Here is a 14009-nt window from a genome sequence, read left to right as displayed (position 1 = left end):
CCAACTCCTGAGTAAACCTAAATGCTCTGCTATGTTCACCAGCTAGTCGCTGACTTTCTTTCCACTGTTGTTTGGTGTTGGGCAGCTAATGTACAGTAAAAAATAACTGTAAAACCAAAACAATGAGCTGAAAGACGTTAAAAGGGGGAACTGCAGAGTCGGGTGACAATTCTTTGTGGGTGACGAGCGTCCTCTTATTTCACTCATTGTTAACATGAAAATATTAACGAGTACAGCTTTAAGTGAAGATGCTGTTCTCGGTGAAACTGGCGTGACTAACAGTCAGTGTGGTTAGGTCATCCGAGGAGACACAGTTGATGGTAATATGGTTTAGGGGCATTACAGGAGGGATTCTGCATTAATCCCTTTGGCCACCTTCCCAAAATTTGACAGAGGCCCATTACAGTAATCCAGTGTAACAATGGAGGCACTCACTGCTGCTTACAGCAAGTCACTGGGTCATTGTTCACTTCTGCAACTCGAAGAAGTGTAACAAAATATGGACTTCAACATGAAATGTCAAATTTAGAAAATGTCAAAGACAGTAAAGTATAGTGGAATAAGGGAGGGAAGCAGCCTGTGTAACTGCAGCCCTGTGTAGAATAAATGTCTTTCTGTGTGTGTGTGTGTGTGTGTGTGTGTGTGTGTGTGTGTGTGTGTGTGTGTGTGTGTGTGTGTGTGTCACAATGTTTGTGTTGTGAGACATCCCCGGGGTCCTCCATACATAGAGGGACAGACGGGTGGGATAAAGAGGGAAATTAATGTCTGAGGAAAAAAAGAGAAAGGTGTCTAGACATCGTGGTCACAGACAAAACACTGATGACAATCTGCACATTATGAGGCCACCGCAGTCCAACACATATTATATTATATATATATATTACACCAGAACACTGCTTCAACCTTCAGAAACCTTTTCTCACTAATTCAAGGGACTGATTTTAAGACTATTGTCAAATTCACTTTCTAAAATAATTGTTTTTGCATTTTCTTGGCAACTAAAAGTTTTGTTTAGGCGCTGAGGCTGTACTTATGGCACAGCCCTGTTTTGAGCTAAATGCTAATGTCAGCATGCTAACATGCTTTCAACAAGTCCACAGAAACAGTGCTGGGCTCTTGAGCAATTTGTACTCGCCAAAAAAGCATTTTTCCTCATACACAATCACTGCCCAGCACCTTGACCTCCACTTTGTATCTTATTTTGCATTAATGCATAAAAGACATGGTAGTTTCACGCTGCAATGGCACGAGAATCACACCCGAGATAGATTTCGCACCAAAAATTGGTTAATGCAAAATGTTAGCAATTGGTTTATTTTATGTTGTTACATTTCTGATGGTGTGTAACATATCTCAAATAAATAAAAGGTCAAGTATGTCTAAGCCTCACATTAATATTGTTGGAGCATTGTGGCACAATGGACCTCTATTTTGAGTGTTTTCACATAATAAAAGCTCTGGCATCACATGTCCTCGTTAACTGTAAACAGGTGAGGGATAAGCTAGGTGTGAAGCACGCCCTGATGCTGTATTATTAGTGTGACTTTAGCTGTGATTATGATCCTGCAGGCTTCCCTCCGTGGTTTAACCCAAAACACTGAGTTCTCCCGGCTGAATAAGAGCTGCCCTTCAGCACTGTGCAGACCGACACCGCTAATCCGTCTTCTACAGTGACACACGCAGGCTCCTCACAGGAAATTTAACTCCACAACTCCCTACAAGTGCACAATCACACACACACACATGGCATGCTCAACACTTTCATATTCTTGTACATGAATCTGATTTGGGGAGTTGTTCACGAAACGTATTTAGACGCTTGATGATCCTTCATATTAATTCACAGTTGGTTTGTGATCGTCGCTGTGCTTAATATTTAGTATATTGTTCCTCTTGTGCATCATATATTTGTGTTGTATATTAAAGTGAGACTTGAAAGCAAAAACCTACAGTTCTACAATGCCGAGAAACTATTATTACTAATAGTAATTGCACACACACACGCGCACACATGCGCACACACGCACACGCACACACACACACACACACACGCAGATCAAGGGGCCCCGAGGCACCAAGTGAAAACTTTTGTGTAATAACAGCTCAACACATTAATCTGCTCTGACAGTTTCAGCCGGTTGGAGGGAAAGCTAAGAAAAAAAATACTAAGAAGTTCCAGAGTGGAGAGGATTAGAGAGATACTTTTACAGCAGGCACTTTACAACATAAAGGCTTTTGTTGTTTTATCACTTAAATAAATTCACAGTCAAAGAAGGATTTTAATGGACAATGTTAGTAGTCTACATAAAAGAATGACATCCTGGAAAATACGAGAAAATATCTCTCGTATATAAATATCTTGCGGCTGTCCGTCCAACATGCACCTGGAGTCGGCCGCCGGTTAGCTTAGCTTAGCATTAAGACTGGAAACAGGAATCAAAATCTACCTCGGACTTCAGGAAGCTACTACCGGCTAAGAAATAGTCTGACACATGACCTTCTATACAACAACTTCTAGTTTACACTTTGTTGTATGGATTAAACAACAAGATATAACATGTTGTACTCAAAATATGAAGGTTTGTGTTGTGTTCATATTTGCTGTATAAAGACTGGAGAAACAGTTTGTGTCTGTTCAAAGGTTAAACAATTGGCGTACTAACCGATCTAGTGACATTTATACACCTTTTTGTACGGATTAAAACAATATTTGACATGTTAATGATTGAGCTTGTTTTCGGTCCTCAATGCTAAGCTAAGCTAACTGTCTCCTAGTTCTCCAGCATCATATTCAACAGGCAGATATCTTCTTATATAAATCTTACCAGAAAGCAAATTAATGCTCAGATAATTTGTAACGTTATGACCAGAGTTGCTGTTTCTAAAAGAAAATGCTAACTGTGCTAGCTTACTGTTTATGCTAAAGTGCTGTAAACTTGATTGTAAATATTGTGGCTGCTGAATGACGTAAGGTTACTAATATTCAAAATGTAAAAGTATAATTTCAGGATAGGTCAACCCTTCCTGTTGAGGAAAACATTTTATGCTTTTTAGTTTACTTTTTGTATCCTAATTGTCAAATAATGAGCATATGGAGTTCAGTGTTTGGCTCACTTTATGTGAGGTGCATGTAAAGTGTGACAAACAGACCACCAGTGTTACTCTGATGTGACGTCAGATATAAAGGTAAACTGAGCAGCTCTTAAACACAGCTCAATAAGAGAAGCCTCTGGCACTGATGTGAGGAGTTTAGTGATGAGATACAGGTCAGTGAAACCTTCTTAGAGATAAAAGGCGGACGAACACACACATACAGTATATTCCATATACGTATTTAAATACACACAGAGGCTTTGTCAGCCTCTCCCCATGTGACAGGTTGTGTTAGGCTCCTGCTCTCAGTCCCATTACTGAGATTACAGTGACCGCCTGAGAGCAGTGGGCTCCTCCTGCACACACACATCATACTGCCCTGAGCCTTGTTTCTTACTGGGAAACTTTAGAGGGAAGTTAAACGGATCAAAGTATAAAATCTCAATCAGCTTTGGAATTTACTCTGCCACAAATAATACCAGTTATTTCCTGTTCAATCTAGCAAAAAACAGGGAGGCTGCTGGCTACATGCATAAACTGCAAAACACACAATAGAAGTCCCTATCTTTTGGAAACCATTTCAGATCCTAACCCTGACAATAATAACGGATACATGATCTAAAAATAAATAAAGCCATCACCATCAGCATTACTCCTCTGCTGACGATAATGATCAGCAAACAAGTAGAAAAGGAGATGAGTCAGTCGATCAGCACCATGCTGCTGACCTCATCCTTCCTGAAACATAGCCAATCAAATCCCATGCTGACCTCACTACTCCTGATCAGCCAATCCCATCACTCCCGAGGGATGCGGCCGCTCACTCTGCATCATCACTGACAACAACGCCCCACGTTTCATTCCTAACCTACCAAATCCAATCCTCTGTAATCTCATTTTTGGTTCAGTACTTCAAATGCCTTCCACAGCTGGGACACGCAGCACCCAGTGACTCAGCAGAAACATGGAACATCTGAGCCCACGAGGCAGCACACTGCACTGCACTGCTACCAGCACACTGACTCATCACCTGACTTCATCATGTAGAATAATCTGCATCACACATTACCTGCTAGATCCCAGAACTGTGTTAGCACTAGCAGCATCTAGCCATATAGATATTCAGATAATTTGTGGTGCAAACTGATGCAAAGACTTGAACACAAAGGTTCTCCGACACACTTGCTTCGTTTTATCTTCATCTTCTTTGCTAGATACTTTATTTTCTTTGCGTATGAAAGTAAAAAAGGTAAATCATAAAGGAACTAGAAGGACACTCGGAGAGCACAGACCTCCGCCAAGTAACACATGTATCCGACCCGTGATTTGAATCTGCTCCAAAATTGAATGGGTTCTTCGTTGGCCGATGCTAAACTCTTCCATCAAGTTTCATGAAAATGGAGCAAGTAGGTTTTGCATAATCCTTCTGACAAACTGACATACAAACAAACCAACAAACCGAATCAAAACCACCTCCTTGTCGGATGTAATAATGACATTTACCTGAGATTCACTCTCAATTTCAAACAAAAATGCTGACGTAAGAAAACAACAAGCACATGTTCTCTACGTGCAGCCGAATGAAATGTTTCAATAACAGCTGAGGCTGAGCAGCTGAAGAATGTCTGCGAGAGTTTTGATGAAGATATGAGTGGACTGTGTAGACCCACACACACACACACACACACACACACACACACACACACACACACACACACACACACACACAATCCTTCTTCTAGTCAAAGGCCTCTGTTGAAATGTAAACATTGCAAAGCTTCACTTTATTCTTCAGGACTCTTTGACTATAGGAAACACGATCGTACCACTGCAAGAACGCCTTCAGGTACACAGTCATGACTTCCTTATGTAACAATATCCCCACACACACACACACACACACACACAGCTCTTTTATAAGCCATTGGTTAGCAGGTGCACGTGTATGTTTGTGTTTGTCTGTTGACCGTGGTCTAATGGCTGCTCAGAGCCGGAGGACGAGTGAGGCAACAGAAATGATGGAGAAATATAGATACAAGATAAAAGCAGACCTTATGTACGGTGACGGTGACATAAAGCCCATCCACTATGAGAGACTGCTGTTTTAACTCACTACAACTCAGCGGGACAGTCTTTCCATTGTCTAGCAGATGGTCTTGACATCAAGAGCCAATTCATTGTATCACTCTCTTCAGTGTTCTTCTGTAAGCAACAAGCTCAAACAAGTCTTCAGCCTGTAAGAGGCAGAATACAACCAAACTCAGAAATGTGCAGGATTTACAATCATAATGAAGGATGCCTCATGTGTGCAGGGACGAGAGGTTGTGTCCAAGAGTTAATCCTACGGTGCTAATACGAGACATTGTGTCTGCTAAAGTATATCAGGGGAATTCTCAATTAAAATCATTGTAGCCATCTGTGGGCATCCAGTGCTCTATGAGAGCAGCCTCTCATGTTTGCACACAGACAGATCGCTTGGAGAAAAGTAAGCGTGGAAGTTGGACTACCTGGTGAGTTGTTGTACTTTACTAAGAAGCGTGAACACAGCATTAGACAGTTGCATCATTACGTTCACTGTCAGTTTAGATCCATAAGTCTTTATTTTACCAAAAGACCATTTACTAAAGAGGGAGGCATTGGTTATGTGTGCCCGTCAATATAGATTTGAAGTGTTGCTCTTATTTTCCAACAAGGATGCAGCCTCGACATGTTCAGGATGGCGAGAAAACTCACGCCAGTTCACAGGAAGTGATGACGACGTATGACAAGGACCTTGAATCTGTCTTTTCTATCCAAACCTGGAGTAAAAACATCTAGGAAGTGATTTGACAGGGCGTTAGGGAGAGAGGCCAGGAAAGATGGAGAAGGGTCAAGAGAGCAGGGAAGAGATAAAAAAGAGTGTTCTGCTGACTCAGAGTTTAAGTGCCCCCGCCCTTCTCTTGATGTTTGGATGGCTGACAGACCGGTATCCGTTCACAAGGCCAGTGGCGCACACCACCAACCTTGAAAGGACCCGCGGTTACCGTGGTGACAGCTAAAACAGGCTGCCACGGGGGGAGTTCTGAGAGGGTCACTGATCACAGCGCTTCCTGACCGTTTCCTGGGTCAAAGGTCGCGGGGAGGGAGGGGTAAACGGTGGCTGTCAAGAGGGGCGTATGAGGATAGGATCTCTCTCTCACTCACACACACACACACACACACACACACAACACACACACACACACACACACACACACACACACACACACACACACACACCACACACACACACACACACACACACAACACACACACACACACACACACACACACACACACACACACACACACACACACACAACACACACACACACACACACACACACACACACACACACACACACACACACACGATGAATTACCTGGTCAGAGCAGTGGAAAAGTAGCAAAACAAAAAACATGTTTTGCATAAATTTGTGGTAGGAAGTAGGAACAAGTAGGATTTTACAGCTTACAGCTTTACAGCCAGTCATCACAACTCTAATAAAAAAAATCCATATTGAATTAACCTCTGCCTAGTTAGACAGAAGTTATTGAATATCTCTATCTGATGGCAGATGGCTTTGCAGCATGCTTTGCTTTGTGTCTCAGTTCACTCGAGTTGGTTCATGAATATTTATCAGGACGGACACCAAGTTTATGCACACACACATATGAGCACACACACAATGCTTTTGTATCATGGCAGCAGGCGCACAGCGTTTGCCCTCAAACATAATCCACAAAAAGGTCAAGAAGGTGGGACTTGTGTCGGACAGACAACTGAGAGGAGCCAATAGAAGTTAGGCAACCTGGATAAAAGTTGGTGACGAGGTCTACCGTCAAGATTCCCTGACCTGCAATATGCTCCGTGTCATGTGGACGATAAGCAACCAGATTAAAAATGACCTTCTAGCTTTCAAAAACAAACATCTAATTATAGAGGAAGAATCTGTTCAATAGTACGACACCTGATTCCTCACTGCTGGAATCATTCTCATAATTAAAGCTGCACTTCAAGCATATTGACAAACTAATAAGTCACTCGAGTGGCTCCTTCGAGTCTGTAACATGACTTTAATCTTTAGCTTCCTGTATTGTTTTCTTCGTGGATTATAGGACGAGACAAACACGTGAACACACAGATGTTACATGAGGAAAGACATCTGGAACACATTCACACAGGGAATAACCCAGTGAACACTAACTGTGTGTGTGTGTTTGCTGAATCATCCAATAATGTGCAACTGAAGTGACCCATCTGCATGCTGTCAGGCGTGATGATCCTCAAACCCAAAGATAGCAGCACGGCACAGACGTCGCATGTTTGAATAGTCTCACTGAAGAGCAAATACCCTTTTAACTTACATCATCTTTACGTTAGAAATCAAAATAAACACCTTCCCTCTGTTTCGGCTACAGAACATTTTCTTTCTTGTTCCGCCTCAAAAAAGAGACAGAATTAGGAAGATGGTGCGTTTCATCACCCTGGATATGTTGGGATGGGGGATTAGGAACCTGCTAACAGACAGCATTAGCCTCGCAGGCTGAGGCAGGTACTGGTTGGCAACCTTCTAGCTGATTACTGCAAACACACACACACACACACACACAGCTAACTAAACTATTACAGCGCGGGGAGAGGCTGACAGTCAAAGCCTCTCTGATGCTGGAAAGTTCAGGTTCTCCATAAGCTCCAAATAATTAGAATGTTGCCACGGCGATTAATCAAAGTGAAAATACCAACATGGAGCTGCGGTTTGAAGTTCAAAAGGGATGAAGTCAGTGATTTAGTAGCAGAGGAAAAGGTGCGACTTCCAGGGGTTATTAAGTAAAAAACAATTAGATGTTCAGTTAAAGATATTAGATCATTAAAAGACTTTGCAGACTTTTGTTGGTTTGTATTTCTTTTACCTTTGTTATCAGAGTCAATTAAATGAAAACTTTTCCAATGAGTTTTCTAGCCGATCTTCATGTTGTTTCCACGGTAAGTTTGAGGCATGGGACACTTTGAGTGTCTAAAGTCATCACTGCTGAGTCTCAATATCACAGCCTCACAGTACAAAGTGCTTAATCAAAGTACAGGTACATACATTAAAGCTACATTTAGTTACATCTGCATCCATTGATTTTAAGCGGAACATTGATATATTCTCACCTTGTAAAGTTGTTGCTAACAGTTAGCTGCTACACTGAGGGGAAACAGCTAAATGCGCCACAATTGTACTTAAAGCTCCGGCTTTAAGTAGGAACCAATGCTTGTTGGCTGAGTTAGCGTTTGCTCCACCAGGCTCAGTTATTGTGTGTCTCAATGTCATGTCATGTTTGCTGATGGGAATAAGAAATAAACAGGACTGAATGTTCAATTGCAAACGTTTGTATCAGATTAATTCAGCAGACACGACAACAAGTGCGTCAATTAGTGCAACAAAGCGGAACCTCAGTGGCTTAAAGCGTTGGCTTAGCCTCTACAACAATGTTCACCTGCTAATCGCTAACTGTCTGTCATTTGGAGCTGAGCAGTTAGCTTAGCGCGGGTTTATCAGAGTCTAGGAAAACAGCTGCTGCTGCTGGAAACTGATGAGAGCGGTGAGACTGAACCAAAACAATGAGCTAAAAGACGCTAAAATGCTCCGTAGAGCTGAGAGGAACTGCAAAATTGGGGGATAATTCTCTGCGAGTTTGTCACTATGAGAGACACTTTTCATCTTGTACATAGACGTTTGATGTTTCAATATTTATTTTATTTATTTAACAAGCCTTTTCTACAGCAAATACTTTCACATGTCAAAGTGCTAGTGTTCTGGTGCTGCACATGCTGCCTCACTGCTGTGACCTTCTAAAGCCACAGTTAATATTATGAGCTCCACCTGGGCGTCCGAGTGTCTGCTGTGAAAAAGGATTTATAACTCATTCATGCAAATAAAGCACACAGCACACATGAAGATTAAGTAGTTCTGTGAGCTTGCCGGGAAGGTCAGTAACAGTGTGTGTGTAAAATAGGAGATTAGTGCCACAGCTGACCTCTGGGCTCCTAACGACTGACTCTACTACAATCAGAACCTGACTCAGGATCTTCTCCACAGTGAAGCTATTTACAGTTTTGTAATAATGTAATCACCAAACAGAGATCTGACCTTCATCCAAGTCATTTTACCTGACTAATCTGAAATGATATCTTCAAAATCAAACATTTCCTCAATTCCTGCAACTGTCAGACGGTTCGTTCATGATCAAGGAACAAAATGTTGGTTCATACAAAGTACTTCAGAGGTTCAAAAGAAGAAAGAAAGACAAATATGTGAAGGAACAAACCAGTGAATACTTGACTGACCATCAATAAGACGAAAGGTGGAAACTCGACGAGCAAACAAGACGACACAGCTGTGAATAATGAATGAAGCCGGAGCTTTCTAAGAAAATACAATGACAGGTAGTTTCCACTCAAAGAGACGAACACACACACACACCTTTCTGTCGCTTTATGTGTGTGTGTGTGTGTGTGTGTGTGTGTATATGTGTGTTGCAAAGTTTAAAACTTCTTCGCAACTCGTCTAGACAGCTACAGCAAACTAAGACATATTGAATTATTAAGAAGGAGAATTAAATGTTATTGTTGAGACTTTGCGGCACTGAAGAAGTGCATAATGGCATAAACTGACAGATTATATAGTTTATAATCTATGACAGAGAGGGACAGGCTTTTAAAGTGAGTTGGCACCGTGAACAGTTCTGGGTCAAAGTCTGAATGCACAATAAAAAGCGTGCAGAGAGAGGGGAGAGAAACATGAGAGGCGCAAGCTTTTGTCCTCCTGCTTCCCCTGATCCAGTTCACATGACGTCTCAGATTGTCCGTCCAACACAGAAAAGCACCTGCCCCTCTACTGTAGCTGCCGTCCTATCACGTCGCTTTATTGATGTCTGAAGTCTTACTGTTCCACACACACACACACACACACACACACACACACACACACACACACACACACAGAACACTGCTGAGAAACGCTGATATAAGCGCTGACCAGACAGACAGTGTTTATCAGGGATTGGCCAAAAGGGGCAAAGGTCAGACCAGATACAGCAACTCATACACTACAAACTCAAACCGTTTTGTTTATGATCAAAGTGTGTTTACTTTATAATATGCATGGTTTAACTCCACCTTGATCTGTTTATTTTAGCAGCTCATGGTGAAATAAGACAAACAAGATCATCCATAAGGGGAGAATGTTTTAGAAAACGTTGCTCGACAACATTTGCTTAAACTGCTTTTTCATTTACAGCAACAAAAACAGTGAAATGCTAACCCTCAATATGAGAGTCAGTTTAATACTGATCATTTTGTCCTTAGATATGATAATATAAAATGCTGTTTTCAGCGTCTTAAATCTGGAGATTTCCTGCTTTTCTCTGTCTTATAACATCTGGGAATATAATATTTTGGACTGACAAAACAAGACATTTAAAGATATCACTTTGGCTTTTAAGAAACTGGACATTTTATAGATTAATCGAGAAAATAAATCGGCAGATTAATCAAAAACTAACAAACCGCAATCGTTAGTTGGAGCCCTAACACACACGGGTCTGTCCTGCAGGTGTATTTATTAATGATGTGTGGAATTATCATTTGTATATTGTTATATGTGCATTATATAGACACCCCTAGGCACAACAGATGGAGATAAGCATTTATTGTACACCGTCTGTGTTTTAAATAAACCAATAAATAAATAAAAATGTGTGTGTGGCTACCAAAAGCATTGTATCCTGTAATAAATAAGACTGTGTTGTTCTGACTTTAGGAGACACTGATACAGTTACAGGCTTTTCTTTGGCCTAATCCCTCAGAGCTGAGATCTTCATTCATAAATCCACAGCATGTGTATGCAGTGCAGGTATTAACAAAAGAAGCTCCTGTAATCATGGGCCACTGGTTTATATGTGTTCATGCAATGAGTATTAAAGTGCAGCACCTGTCATGGAGAAGAGAACATGTAGCTTTAAAATAAAAGCACATTTCGGGAAGAAGGGGTAGTGCTTTGGAGGGATTTGGGGATAGAAGAAGAAGAATGGATGCACAAGAGAGGCACAGGTAGTCTGAGTTGAATATATGGTCAACGATGCACCGTGAAACTAGAATAAAAGCAGGAATAGCATGTGCACGGTAGTAGCAGGTGTGAGCATCTTTGTAGAGAGGAGGGTCTGCATCCTTACCTCAGGGCGACGCGCACCGTGCTCTCATCCGGCCCGCCGCTCATGGTGTGGCCGGTGGATAGCCCAGACAGTCCGCTATAAATAGCTTGATTTCGCTTTTTCTTTATCCTCTTACGAGGACAAGAGAGCGCCGCAGGCTCCCCTCCCCTCCGTCCAGGAGAAGCGCTTCTCTCTTGAGCTCTCACCGCCTCATCCTCGCCATGTTTTATGAGATGCAGCAGCTGATTTCAGATCGGATTCATTTGTTTTCCATTGCCGGGGAAATGTGCGTATGTATCCGGCGGTGGTCACCTCTTCAGAGGCATCGTCTAAGCCGCCTTCCCGGGTAGAGAGTGGCGTGTGTGTGGACGAGCTGGGATCCACTTGACTTGTGTTTCTGGAGACGGAGGACGTAACCAGGCTCCTCCCCCTACTGAGCTCCACCAATCCAGAGAGGGGACAACCTGACCCCCAACAAGACAATACATGTATAATGAGAATACAAAATAACAAGAATAATAATTAAGACATATTGATAATATAACTTTTGATGACTGTGTATAACTTCATGTATCATATTCAGAAATTAACAAATAATGTTCTTTATTCAATTTAATTATTTTTTCATGCATCCCTATTTTTTATTCCGTCCCTGATTTATGATACAACGATAGAGCTGCTATGTATAAGCACATTCAGACTCCAGCATATTTTATTATTTAATATTTAATATTTGATAGACAGCATGCACCTTATTCCAATAAGATGTCCGGTGTATGCCCATAAATTATAATCTATTTATAATTTATTATCATAAATTACTTGTTATTTAACAATAACTAAATGTTACAATGTTTGAGGGTGATTTGAATGTTCTTGTGATAGTTCCAATACAAATGACAAGATGACGCACTGAAGGTGGACGCAAATCCGGATTTGCAGTATATGGACTAGGCCACTTGGTTGTGCTGCCACCCTGTGGTCAACTCATGTTCCTGCACCCGAGGAGTCATTGAAGTAATGTGTCCTCTTCACCAGCAGATGGCTTCACTCACTCATAGCTGGATCCCAATTCCATACTACATACTACTTGTCAAGCTGAGAAAAATATCCATGTCATAGTTTATTTTTTGCAGTTAGTATACAACAAATAAAATGTAATTGGTTTTTTTTAAATAGGAAAAGACAGAAGCCAATTTTGATTAAAAAGTTTTATTCCAGCTGTGAAACTTTTTATGACTTTTTGATGCCACTCGGAAATTTAAGACCAACCTTACAATAACCAAAGCTGAAGAAAGAAACAAATGTTTCGATTTAGGGACAATTTTGCCCAACGTTAATTATGATATAAAAAACATTTCCCTGTTGTTGCTAGAAAGATTGATTCAAGACATTTTAACCCCAGTTAAGACCTTATTTTTATTTATAAATCAAATGTCTATTAAGACTTTTTAAGGCTCTACGCAAATCCTGTATAGTGTACATCAACAACACACTCAAACATGAAGTGTGCCGTTATATACTGGACTCCTGCAACTGCTGCATGAGTCAGATTTTGAAACGGTTAATCTTAATATCCCACAGAGTGAAGAGGTGCGTGCCCTTTAGTTTGCTGAGACAGGTTTATTTTTATGTCTGCTGTAACTCTACGATGCTCCTATTAGTAACAGTCAAATGAAAGTTGTTGATAGCACATCAACAACACAGCTCTAAAAAAACTTGACATTTACTTCTTAATGTTGAAAATAATCTAAGCACGTCAACGTTCATTTAAAGGAAAGGAAACGAAACTTGAAATTCTGTTCTCGAAAGGGTTGGTGAACAAATGCACACAAAACATTTCTCGAGGTCGCACTGTATTGTTTTATTTACAAGAAAATACATCTTGATCTTTCAACATGAAGTGACCTTAGCACATGAATTTTGAAAAGATGACCTTTATGCCCATGTACCTCTCTTGGTTCTAAGGTTAAAGAATACAGATTCCTACACATGCACAACGAGATCCCAATAACGGAAGTCTGGGCTACTGTTCCAGGAATTAAACATATAAAATAAGTATATGTATGGGGGTTTAATTGCAAACTGTAATTATGTGTAGTAATCCCTGGCTTTGAGAACTACTGTACTAATGGTGCCACCTATCATTCTGTCAGACACCAACATGTCTATCCCCTCTCACACACATGTACAGTGAATCCCAATTTAAACCCCACCATGTGGCTCTAATAAAACATAGTTACATGCACAATCAACACAATTATAAAATGATTAATTATCAAACAAAAAGGAAACTGTAATGACCTCACTGCATGTCTTCATAACCATAAGAGATGCTTTATCTTACATAATGGATACATTCAATCTCTTACTTACAAAAGGGAAGATAGATTGTGAAACTTTCAGTATCAAAGTTGTGTTAGTAAGGATGTCATTACAGTATATAGCGGGTTCATACAACAGGCCACTGAAGGCCTAACTTCACTGCTCAGTAATCATAACTGCTTTCCTAAAGGGGTAAGAAATGATGAGGTGCCGTATTAAAAGATAAAGTCTTTGTAATTAACCAACTTCAGTCATGTAAAGAGACACTGCAGAGTCACAGCAATATATATTTAATTGGAATATTGTACCTGCAATAATGACTTTGACCAACAGAAACAAGCTAGCAGAAGCATAATGCTAACTTCTAACCTTCT

At 40.8% G+C, this 14009-nt stretch overlaps 1 protein-coding gene across 3 annotated transcripts in view; it reads right to left on the bottom strand.

Moving 5' to 3' along the window:
- LOC115028588 (kinesin-like protein KIF21A) overlaps positions 1-11701 on the bottom strand; it is a 33729-nt gene extending 22028 nt beyond the window's left edge. For all 3 annotated transcript variants that reach the window (XM_029462458.1, XM_029462460.1, XM_029462459.1), the window contains exon 1: positions 11332-11701. In XM_029462458.1, coding sequence (XP_029318318.1) covers positions 11332-11375 — 44 coding nt within the window. In that variant the 5' untranslated portion in view covers positions 11376-11701. The remainder of the gene's footprint in view (positions 1-11331) is intronic.
- Positions 11702-14009: the final 2308 nt, after the last annotated feature.

The sequence above is a fragment of the Cottoperca gobio genome, chromosome 23 (assembly GCF_900634415.1).
Source record: "Cottoperca gobio chromosome 23, fCotGob3.1, whole genome shotgun sequence".
NCBI classification, from domain to species: domain Eukaryota; kingdom Metazoa; phylum Chordata; class Actinopteri; order Perciformes; family Bovichtidae; genus Cottoperca; species Cottoperca gobio.
Note: the sequence above shows the minus strand (reverse complement) of the source record. Positions and strands in the feature narration are given on the sequence as shown.